The sequence below is a fragment of the Myotis daubentonii genome, chromosome 7 (genome assembly GCF_963259705.1).
Source record: "Myotis daubentonii chromosome 7, mMyoDau2.1, whole genome shotgun sequence".
NCBI classification, from domain to species: domain Eukaryota; kingdom Metazoa; phylum Chordata; class Mammalia; order Chiroptera; family Vespertilionidae; genus Myotis; species Myotis daubentonii.
The window spans coordinates 25,270,046-25,282,513 of record NC_081846.1 but is presented as its reverse complement, the minus strand read 5'-3'; the positions used below and the strand labels follow the sequence as shown (position 1 = coordinate 25,282,513).

Here is a 12,468-nt window from a genome sequence, read left to right as displayed (position 1 = left end):
CAAATTATACTATTAAAATCATATAATTTGAGAATATTCAGTGACATGGGGAAATGCTCACGATATGAGTGATAAAAGCTAATTCCAATAATATATGTATATAGCATGTTCATAACTCAAAATATCCTCTATTTGCATAGAAACAAAAAGGAGTCAATACTCTTAAATGTTAATATTTTTCTCTGGGTTGCAAAATTATGACAAGATTTTTGTTTTCTTCCTTATATGTCTTGCTGTTCTTCCACTATTTCTGACATAAGCATGTATTACTTTAATAATTGAAAAATATGAAATTTTATTTTAAAATATTTGATATCTCCCTAGCTAAAAAGTCATCAAATGATCAAAAATTCAGAAAGAAGAAAAAATAGCCAACCAACTCCTAACAGAGCCGCCTTTCACTTGTAATGCTTTTAACAAAAGCTTTGATTTTCTAGTTCATGGCCACCTTTTAAATCATCCTTCAAGAGAGAATAATTTTTTTTAACTGAATAAAAATCATCTAAGCTCTTTCTCTACCAATGAAGCCCTGGCCTCTCAGCATCCAACATTTTACCTTCAGGAGCTTCTTCCCCCCACCCACAGGAGTCCCTGCTTTGGTGGGCTGGCTCCCATGAAATTCTATGGAAACAAAGTTTTTGCCACTTGGAAAAATCCAAACATACCCACAGAAGGCAGAGAGGACATTTCTTCCTCAGGCATGATAACCAAATGAATGGGCATTAACAAAAGCAAGAATGAAGCTGGTGTTTTGTTTTATTAAACTAAGAGGTGAGCCCTATGGAGCTGGAGGGAATATTCAAAATAGTTCAAGGGCACCATTACTGCCTTCCCAAGGTTCCCAAGCCCCGCCCTCAAGGTATCAGGTGGTTAACCCTTCCCTCTCCATCCACCTCAGGCCATGCCTAAGGATTTTTTCTTGTTTTATTTAAAACACATTGCTGATCAGTCCATATTGTGTTGGAAACAAGAGCACAGGGAGAAAAATGTGACTCATTGTCATGACTGGATTTTTCAGTGTCTCACTTTCTCAGCATGCAGAAAGTATCTCCCCAGATGAGCAGAATAATAAAGACCAGAGGATGCCCCCGTTTTCAGCATTTCAGGCAGGAGCGCTCTAAAAGTGCTGCTAAGAAACCACGACAGAACTGTCTCCCAGTGAACTGCACTTTATAGATAAAATGTCAGAATGGATTTAATCATTAACATGAAGTGCACCAGCAGAAGTGAAAGTGCTTTTCTAAAATCTAAAAGTTTGACATCTCAATTCCAAGTCAAGTAAATTGAGATTAGATCAGGCTCACTAAACAGCCTTTCTAAAACATGGTCATCAAATCACATTGTTTAATTCAACGGGTGTTTCCCCATCACCAGGTTTCCTCGGTACCCGATCTTCTCTCATGGTGTCCCACAGAAGAAAGCAAAGTAGTAAAAAGTGATTCATTAATTAAAATCCTCCATCGTTTCCTGGATAAAAAGGAAGGAGCCAACAATAACAAACATGAAGGTAAAAGAAGCCACAGGCAGGTAAAGTGGTCAGGGAAACAATGATCGCAGATGTGCCTGGAGAGAGCAGGTGATCACATTTCTGCCAAGAAAGAAAAAGTTGAGTTTAGCACAGCTTTCATGCTTCATTCGATAGGTAATAATAAATACCTGCCATGTTCCAGGCACATGGTAGATCCTGGGGATGCACAGGTGAGAAAGAGGGATCTGGACCCTGGGCCCCTCTCCCTTCTGAACTACACAAAAATGACAGAATCAATGATCTAAGCGCAATGATGTGCAAGTCGCCAGAGCAGTAGGGACCACACATCCTGGTTGCAAAGGGAGACCCACCCAGTTCTCTCCAGTGACTATTTGTCACATGACTCCTCAGGAAGTAAGGACACAGAGCCAGCGGCCACACAGCCAACCCCCTTGCCTGAGCCCCTCATTCTAATCTATCCTGAAAGTCAACAGTCCCTGTAGCACCTGCCCCCAGCAGTGGAGTCCACCATACTCAAGACTCACTTTCCTTCTCCACTCAGAGTTTTTCCTCCTGCTATTAGCATTGCTGCGGAGGACTTCCTGCTCTCCTCTCCATCTCCGGAGTCTGCTGTCCTACTGCTTTCCCTGCCTTTAGTCTTCCCGTTTCTCTCCGCAGTTCATCACCACTTTCTTTTATGTCCCTATGTCTGCGTCTTGCATTCAGACTCCCTAGACAGCAATCTGATTGATATGCAGTGTTCCAGTTGTATGAAGTTCTCACTCCAGGCCATTTCATAGGATGCTGGCCAGCCGACAGAAGGCTGCCTTTAACTCGGGGGCTGACCCCCCTCCAATGAGTTAATATCCAAAATGATGGGGCCCCATGATTTAAAACATGGTAACCAATGTATTAAGGCATCCTGTGGTCTCTTTCCTCCTAAGGCAGTGGTTCTCAGCCTTCCTAATGCCGCGACCCTTTAATACAGTTCCTCATGTTGTGGTGACCCCCAATTTCATTGTTATAAATTAAACATAATTAAAGCATAGAGATTAATCACAAAAACAATATGTGATTATATATGTGTTTTCCGATGGTCTTAGGCAACCCCTGTGAAAGGGTCGTTCCACCCCCAAAGGGGTCGCGACCCACAGGTTGAGAACCGCTGCCCTTGAGCATCTCCCTCACCCACAAACACCTTAGGACAGCGGTTCTCAACCTGTGGGTCGCGACCTCTTTGGGGGCCGAACGACCCTTTCACAGGGGTCGCCTAAGACCATCGGAAAACACATATATATTACATATTGTTTTTGTGATTAATCTCTATGCTTTAATTATGTTCAATTTGTAACAATGAAAATACATCCTGCATATCAGATATTTACATTACGATGCATAACAGTAGCAAAATTACAGTTATGAAGTAGCAACGAAAATAATTTTATGGTTGGGGGTCACCACAATATGAGGAGCTGTATTAAAGGGTCGCGGCATTAGGAAGGTTGAGAACCACTGCTCAAGGATATCATGAAGAACCCAAAACAGATATTAAGGCTTTCATGGTTGTCCCATTTTTGCTGTTGTTTGAATATAACATCACCATTTCTCAAATGCTTCATCAACAGTCTCCCTTATACCCACGCAGGCATAGATAGCCATTCAATCCCACGTTCTTTCCCATTAAGCACATGAACCTTTCTTATCACTGTCCCAGTTGCCAATTCTGAGTTGGCACATGGGATGAATTGGATTTGCCATCCCCCTGTTGATAGGATGAAATCCAAATTCTGCAGGGAGCCACATTACAGCTTAAGCCTATGACTCTGGCTCTAGCCCAAAATTCCAGCCAGTATTAAATTACCACATCAATTTCTTGATGCAACCTGTGCTTGGATATTTCCCATTTGTCCTCTCCACCTCTCCCCAGGGAGGCTGACCTTTATGGATTGCATCAGCCAGGCTCTCATACTCCCTGGCTTCTGATTGAATCTGGCCAAAGGGAGGCCCTGACAGGATATGAGAGGGCATTTGGAGGAGTCTCAGATATATTTACCTCCCTACTTCTGCCTGGGGGTGGCTATGTTTCTCTATTGAAGTCCTCAGCTCCTGGCAAGGGCCTCTCTCTGACATCTAAGCTCTCCTTGGCGCTGGGGTTACCAGAACCCTATCCACTCCCCTTGCTTTTCTTAGGCTAAAGTTGCCTGCTCCAAAACCATATTTATTTTTTGCAATCCTGCCTACACCTTTATAAATGAGCCCATCTTTGAATCCCCTTCAATTACCTGCCCCTTAAAAAAATTAGACATTATTTTTTGAACACTTTCAATTTATAGAGAAATTTAGAACGTAGTACTAAAGAGTTTCCATATACTCCACATCCTTCCATACAATCTGCTGCCAGTTTCCCTATCATTAATATATTATTAGTCTGATACATTCATTATAACACTGACGCGTTATTATTATCTAAAGTCCATTCTTTGTTTAGACTTCTTTAGTTTTTTCCTAATGTCCTTTTTTTTTTTTCCTGTTCCACTGGCCCAACCAGGACACCACAATAACATTTAGTCATATCCCCTAATGCTCCTCCTGGCTGTAACAGTTTTTTCAGACTTTCCTGGTTTTTTATGACCTTGACAGTTTTGAAGAATAGAATGTCCCTCATTTGTAGAATGTCCCTCAACTGGGATTTGTTTGATGTCATTCTCATGTTTAGACTGAGGTTGGGGGAGGAAGCCACAGAGATGAAGTGCCTTTTTTCAACATGTATCAAGAGCGTATGAGCCCAGCTGGTGTGGCTCAGTGGTTGAGCACTGACCTATGAACCAGGAGGTCATGGTTTGATTCCCAGTCAGGGCATATGGCCAGGTTGTGGGCTTGATCCCCAGTGTGGGGCATGCAGGAGGCAGCCAATCAATGATTCTCTCTCATCATCGATGTTTCTCTCTCTCTCTCTCTCTCTCTCTCTCCCTTCCTCTCTGAAATCAATAATAAAAAAGTGTATGCTATCAATATGCAACATACTGTCCACATGACTTCTCACTGTTGATGTTAACCTTGACTACCTGGTGGAGATAGTGCCTGCCAGATTTCTATGCTATAAAGTTATTCTTTATTTTCTGCCTCTTTCTATATTATTCTCTTTAGAAGGAAGTCACCTTGTGTACCTCACACTTAAGGAGGGGGAAGTTATTCTTCCTCCACCAGAAAGTGGGATAGAGCCTATGTGTGTTTTTTAAAAAATATATGTTTTTCATTGATTGTTTGTTTTTTATATATATATAGAGAGAGAAACATTGATGTGAGAGAGAAACATCGGCTGCCTCCTGCATGCCCCCTACTGGGGATTGAGCCCGCAATTGGCATGTGCCCTGACCAGGAATAGAACACATGACCTTTTTGTTAATGGGACGAGATTCAACCAACTGAGCCACACCAGCCAGGGTGTGGTTTGTTGTTGTTTGGCTTGTTTTTTAATTGAGGTAAAATATATAGAACATTAAATTTGTCATTTTAACCATTTTAAGGATTTTGGTTACCATTTTTCAACAGGCCATCTAATTCCTGCTGGAACTCTTACTATACCAAGTTGAACTTGTTGCTATTTACCAATAATAAAGTGACAATGTGTCTTTATGTTTTATCACATGAGATCCGCAGGCAGAGAAAAGAGATCCTCCCATCTTTTGCTATTTGATTCCTACTCACTCTTTAAACCCTGACTCAAGACTTCCTGGGCTCCTCCAGGGATGGTGAGTTACTCCTGCTATTGAATCCCTGGCCACATTGTTATCCTTCTAATCTAGTAATTTTTGCATTGCATCATTTTCTTTGTGGCTTTCCCAAGGCAGGAACTAAATCTTATTTACCTTTGTAGCTTTAAGGCTGGGGACTGTCCCAGAAACTCAGTGCTGATCAATAAATATTGAAAATAAAGGAATAAAAGTGAGATAGAAGTCAAAGTGGACTATTTTTTCCAAAATTTAGGAAAGTGTTAATACCTAATATTGGTGAGGGTGTGGGAAACCTGCCCTCATAGTTATGTGCCCTAGCACACCCTTTCTGCAGGGCAAATTGCTAGCACCTATTCAAAGCCTTACTATATGCATATTTCTACCAGCCAATTCCAAGCATGGAAATGTAAAGTAAGAGGAGAGTCAAAGGCCGAAGGTCTTGGCAATGATTTCTTGAATTTGACACCAAAAGTAAAGGCAACAAGTGCAAGAATAAGCAAGTGGGACTACATCAACCTAAAAAACTTCTGCACAGAAAAGAAAACCATCAACAAAATGAAAAGGCACCTAGAGCAGGGAAAAAATATTTGTAAGTCATATATCTGATAAAGGATTAATTTCCAAAATATACAAACAATTTATACAGCTCAACAGCAAAAAAAAACCCAACAAAAAACAAAAAAACAAAACAAAACACAATTAGATTAAAGAATGGGCAGAAGATCTGAATAGACATTTTTCTAAAGCAGACATACAGATGGCCAACAAGTACATGAAAAGATGCTCAACATCACTAATCATCACGGAGATGCAAATCAAACCCACAGTGTGATATTACCTTATACCTGTTGGAATGGCTATGATTAAAAAGACCAAAAAAGAAAAAACAAGAACACCAATGAGCATTGGCGAGGATTTGGAGAAAAGGGAACCCCTGTGCACTGTTGGTAGGAATGCAAATTAGTGCAGTCACTATGGAAAACAGCATGGAGATTCCTCAAAAAATTAAAAATAGAACTTCCATATGATCCAGGAGTTCCACTTCTGGGTTTTTTTCCAAAGAAAAAAAGAGAATACTAACACGCAGCCCCATGTTCATTGCAGCATTATTTACAATAGCCAAGATATGGAAGCAACTTGTGTCCATTGATAGATGAATGGATAAAGAAAATGTGCTCCCCCACATGCACACAATGGAGTATGATTCAGCCATAAAAAGTTATTGCCGCGTGCAAAAGCCTTGGGGAGGGCCCTGAGGGGCTCAGTGGTTGAATGTCAGCCCAGGAACCAGAAAGTCATGGTTCAATTACTGGTCAGGGCACATAACCCGGGTTGCAGGCTCAATTCCCAGTAAGAGGCGTGTAGGAGGCAGCCGATTAATGATGTTTCTCTCTCATTGATGTTTCTATCTCTCTATCCCTCTCCCTTCCTCTCTCTCTAAAAATTAATGAAAAAAATAACATCTTTGTTCAACTACCTTTTTACATATCTTGATTGTTTTTAATTGAGATATAATTGACATTAATTTCAGGTGTACAACATAATGATACAGTATTTGTGTGTATTGTGAAATGACCTCACAGTTACAGCAATAGGCCAACTAAATTTTTGTATACTCATGCTATGGATAACATATAGTCATTAAAGATCAGGTTTAATATTCACTGAGTGATTTTCTTTAGTAGTAGTACAATGGGCATGGATCTAACATTTTCTTTGTATTTTTCCATATCTTCTAGACTGAACAATATCTGTAACTAGAAAAAAAAGATCAAATATACTTATTCAAAGTGGTTTATTTTGCCATTTCAAACCTCAACATTCATCTAAAGATAATCAAAACTTGAAGTTTGACCTGCTGGCCATTCTAGCTATAATCAAGTCAAAATGTCACAGCTGCCATAGCAGCTGTCTCTGGCCATCACTATCTTCGTCCTGAACACACTAAGGGTGGTAGATCCCAGGACAAGAGAATTCAGAGCTCCCATCTGTTTGGCAATTTTTCTGGGCCCCACTTCTGACCTGGATCCCAGACATTGTTGTTAAAGCTCCTCTGACTATAATTTATAGCTACAGTTGTAAATCCATGCATCTATTTCACTCTGCTCATTTTGCATATGGGACAATTGAGGCCCAGAGGAATTCAACGTGGCACCGAGGCAGAACCAGATTCAGGTCTCCAGATTCCTGCGATGCTTCTTTGCATTTTAGCAAGTCAATGAAGTCCAGGGTGGGGTTCTGTGGATTGACAGACTTGGAGGGCCCCAAATGTTTCAGAGGGAAAGAGGAGAGCAAGGACTTCTAAAAGCAACCTATTTTTAATCGCCTCCCCAACCCAACTTTACAACTATATCTCAGCAAATAGTTATCAGAGTATTTATTGAGCACAATGTAATTTGGAAAGATTATCTCTAGTTTAATATAATGATGGGAAAAGGCACTGCAAAGTCTAACTTAATGCAACTCTGTTGAGTAAGCAAAGATGATAAAAATCAAAATACCATTATAACCAAGGCTGGCTCTGCCCCATAACAAATAAACACAATTCTAATTGGGCCTTTGTCCTCCTAGCTCAGTCCCAGGACCCCTGTCTCTTGCTCTTGGCTGCTGCCAAGAATGTCCTCTAACAGTTACCCTTGGAGACCAATTACCCTTGCACACCAAAACCAAGCTCTCTTTCTACACAATCTCCACTCTGCTCCCAACCAAGCCCCAACACTACACGTTTTCTCAATGAGACCAAGTAAGTGAAGATGCACAGTGGAAGGAGTTTAAACTTGAGAGTCAAAAGATCCAGCTGTGTGGGTATTTGGCAAGTCCTCAACAAAGCATTTAACCCTTCAGGACTCAGAACTCTGTGAAATTCATGACTACTGGGACACATTGAAGACCAGTCTGACTTACTCAGTGACAGCTTTGTGCAAGCCCAGCCCAGTCCAGCCCTGGTTCAGAAAATATGTAATTAATCTTTAAGCGAGGAGTGTGTGGTGTTAAGAGAATGTGGAAAAGAAAATCCTTATTTGATCATTTCCATACTTGTCCTGTGTTAAGATTAAATATAAAAAATGTGAGAGGTGATACAATTAGATTTGTTGCAATCTAAAGTCACCCAAGTGAGGAAAACAACTTGTCTGTTGTTTGAAGGGTCTTAAATCAATGTCCTAGTGCTGTCTGACTTCTAGGCTATGTGGAAAAACTTGATTTCAATATTTACTCTTAAATTTTAAAAAATCTTGAATTTTTTGTCTTGAATTTTTAGCCCTCTCTTCCTTTTTTTCTGCTCCATAGTGAGTACACTCATGTGTTGGATACAAAGGGAGGAAACCCTACCATTTGGCTCACTGGAGGCCCAGGCTCTCTGAGCAGCAAAAGGACACTTCTCTGCAAGAAATCCTTATCTTGCTTTTAAAGGGCTGTTTTTATATTGTGAGTGCAAACTCATTCATTCACAAAATCCACGGAGCTCCCATGTGCTGGGCCACAGGGGTGGGGGAAATAGTGACCACACCAGACAAGTTCCACACATTTTTGGACCTCACCATCCATACAGGAGAATGGCAATAATCAGATCTCCACGCAAAGGTGTATTTAGACAATGTGAGCAATGCTGCAATGAAGAAACACAGAAGCACCCTGGCCGGTCTGACTCAGTGATTGGAGTGTCAGCCTGTGCACCAAAGGGTCTTGGGTTTGATTCCCAGTCAAGGGCACACACCTGGGTTACAGGCTCAATCCCTGGCCCCAGTTGGAGCTCGTGCAGGAGGCAACCAATCAATGTGTCTCTCCCCCCACCCCACACACCCCTGCCTCTCTCCCTTCCACTCTCTCTAAAAAAAAAAAAAAAAAAAAAAAATCAATGGGAAAAATATTCTCGGGTGAGGATCAACAAAAGGAAGGAAGGAAGAAGAAAGAAACACAAGAATCAAAGAGAACCTAAAAAGTGGGGTGAGCCCTAGCCGGTTTGCTCAGTGGATAGAGTATCCACCTGAAGGGGGTTTGATTCAGGTCAAGGGCACATGCCCAGGTTGCCGGCAGGGGGCATGCAGCTGATCAATGATTCTTTCTCATCATTGATGTTTCTATCTCTCCCTTTCCCTTCTTCTCTGAAATCAGTAAAAATATATTTAAAAAAAATTTTTTTTAAGTGGAGTGAGACTGGAAGGTGATCAAAGATGTCTCTTGAGGAACTGACCATTGAAACTGAAGGATGAGAGGGGGTTATTGAGGGAAAGGAGAGGCGGCCCCAGGCCAGAGGCCTAGGAGAAGGAAACTGCTGGAGAGAAGTTTCCTTCAACTGTCCCATGCACTCTTCTCAATCTAGGGGGCAGTTATGCAATCCATTTCTTCTGGGAACTCCACCTACCTTTTAATGTTCCCAAGTCACTTGAAACCAACCCACCTTTAAAAATATTCATGAACCTCTCATTTATCAAATGCTGTCACATGTGTTTTTTCCCCATCACACATCACTATGGTGATTTCTTATGAATTCTTAGCCCACTCTTACCTGTTCTTGCTCTATAGTGAGTGAGTTATGTGTTGCGTGGGAGGTGAGAAAATCCTTGCATTTGGTTCACTATGACCGGACTCTTCAAGCCACAAGAAGACACTACTCCCTGCGATAAATCTGCTGATCACACGTTTAAAGGGCAAGAGTCTCCTTTTCCAGAACAGTTTAAGACTGTTTGAAAAGCACTAGTGGGAAATGCACTCTTTTTCAGCTTCTTGAATTAGGAATACAGAATAGAAGCTTAAGAAGAGAGCAAAAAAAGCAGCTGGGGCACCTATCTGTGGGTGTAAACAGTGGGCGCACGGAAAATGCCCTACCACATTTCAGGAATGTGAACGGTCTTTATCCCCTCACTCTGCCCCATTTAAATTTTTTTTTTAATTGATTTCAGAAAGGAAGGGAGAGGGAGAGATAGAAACATCAATGATGAGAATCATTGGTCAGCTGCCTCTTGCACCCCCCCTAATCCCCCGCTCCCCCCCCCCCCACCTCCCGGGAATCGAGCGGGCAACCGCAATTGGGGCATGTGCCCTTGATAGGAATCAACCCAGGATCCTTCAGTCCACAGGCCGATGCCCTATCCACTGAGCCAAACCAGCTAGGGCAGCCCAATTTTAAGACGAGGCAAGAAGATGGGGGGGGGGGGGGGGAGGGCGGTCCTAAACTCATCTAAAAGTTACCGGACGTCATGTGAGGCAGAGAAGAAAAATAAAAGAAAACAATATTATAGAGGAGGATTTGTCTAGAGTGGAACACACCCAGCCCTCCTCCCCTACGCACACCATCTCAAGTTCTGTAATTCAACGCCCACAATACTCCACTCCACATAGAAACCAGGTTCTTCATAAGCCCCCAGTTACTAGAAATAGACACAGAAATAGTTATCAAAACTTCTAGGGAGAAAAAAATGGGGGGTTTACCCCCATACAGAGTGGGGGGGATTGTTAATACAATGCTTCTGTCCTCTGTGCCGCACTTTTTACCGCCCCCAGGGGAAGGACAGCCTCTGTGGGTGCCCAGGGCATCTCCCTGCAGCAGGCCGCCCTCTCTCCCAGGGGCAGCCCTCTGCCCTGGCAGACAGCAGCCCGGCACGTCGGCGTCTGCAGCCTGTCTGGTCCCTCCCGCCCGGAGTCACTGCGACAAGACGCGCCGGCTTCCCCGAGCCGCAGTGGGTTGTGGAGCCACAGCCGCAACACCTACTGGGGCGTGTGGTGAGCTTCCCTCCTGGCAGCATCGGTTAAAAGTCACTGGCGCCAGTTAATACAGGACCCACCCGGCAGCGGGCCCAGAGCTCTGCGGGGAGGGGGAGAGCGCAGCGCGGTGGGGCCGCATCCCTGGCCGGCGCTGCCAATCTCTCCAGGAACATTCCAACCCCAAGTTCTGTCCTCAGGGGGGCCACGCGGGAAGGTGAAGGGCACATGGGGCCCGCCACACCCCTTTGGTGCAGATCAGGAAAGGGGGTGGGGGTGCGGCGGAAACTCCTGGAGCCCGGGGAGTTATAAGAATCTCTCCCAGGGAAGCCGCTCATGAAAATGCCAAGGGCATCTCTCCGCTTTTCATGATGTAACTTACCCGATTGGGAGAATATGCATTTTATACATTTAACTCTAAGGCGGAAAGTCTCTAAATAGACAGCATGTCAAGCCCTGGGAGCACCTGATGTCTGAGTGCCCCTGGCTGCCACCAGGCAGGTGGACTCCCCCTTCGTCCTCTCGGCCACACTCGGCGCCAGGAGCCGGCTGGGTCGCTGGGGGGATGGCGCCCTCTCGCCCCGCAGGCTCGGCTCCCGCCCGTCCCCGCCGCGGAGTCGCCTGGACCACTGGCCTGCCGGCCACGCAGCCGCTGCCCCCTCCCTCCCTCCCCCGCGTACACCTGGCCCACGGTTACCTGCGGGGCCGCGGCTCTGAGCAGCCCATTGGCCGGCCCCCCGCCGCCCTTGCCGTTGACCGCGGGGTGATGACCGACCCCGGGCGCCCGCGCCGCGCCCTCCCCCGGGCCCGCGCCGTTCTCTCGGGGGTCGTCATCCGGCGCCGGGAAGAGCCCGCAGCGGCGCTGGAAGCGGGCGACGAGCTGGGAGTCCTTCAGGCTCCGCAGCAGCTCGGCCATGGTGCGCCCGGCGCCGCCGCCGCGCTACGGCCTCTGCCAGCACTGTCCCCGCCTGTGCACCAGCCGCCGGCTCCCGGGGCGGAGAGCGGGTGAGGCCCGGGCACCTGCCCACAGGTGCGCCGCTCGGGTCCTAGCGCCCGCCCTGCGCACGGAAGCCCAGCAGGACGCCTCCGCCCCGCGCCGGCACGTCCGCCCGCCTTTTCTTCCCCGCGGGCTCGGGCGCTCCCGGGAGTCTGCCGATCGGGACTGGGCGGAGCTGCACAGGTGCCTAAACCGCCCCTGTTCCCACGACCGCGCCCCCACCCGCTCCCGGCTGGCCCAGAGGTGCCACCTAAAGGGGCGCGGCCGAGCGTGTGTGGACCTCGGGAGTCCATCCTGCCGCGTGCGGCTGGTCCCATGGGTGACCCTCCTTTCCCTCTTGAGCCCAAGGTGGGGTAGGATTTCCCCTCCAGCCCCCGCACCCAGCCCTCTACTCTGGCCTGTGACCAGTTCCTCCAGGGAAAGTCCCCGAGTTGGTTCCTTACACTACGTGCTGCGACATCTCGCCACAGGCCCCAGCTTCCCACCTTGCTCAAGAGCCCAGGAGGTCGATTCAGAGTGGGCCTGAGTCAGCCGCCGCGGCCCTGCCCCTGCCCCTGCCCCTGCCCCGT

General features: G+C 45.7%; 1 protein-coding gene across 1 annotated transcript in view; it reads right to left on the bottom strand.

Moving 5' to 3' along the window:
- The window catches only part of SGPP2 (sphingosine-1-phosphate phosphatase 2), an 86,090-nt gene extending 74,053 nt beyond the window's left edge, over positions 1-12,037 (bottom strand). The window contains exon 1 of the mRNA XM_059703320.1: positions 11,600-12,037. Coding sequence (XP_059559303.1) covers positions 11,600-11,818 — 219 coding nt within the window. The 5' untranslated portion in view covers positions 11,819-12,037. The remainder of the gene's footprint in view (positions 1-11,599) is intronic.
- Between the last annotated feature and the right edge of the window lie 431 nt (positions 12,038-12,468).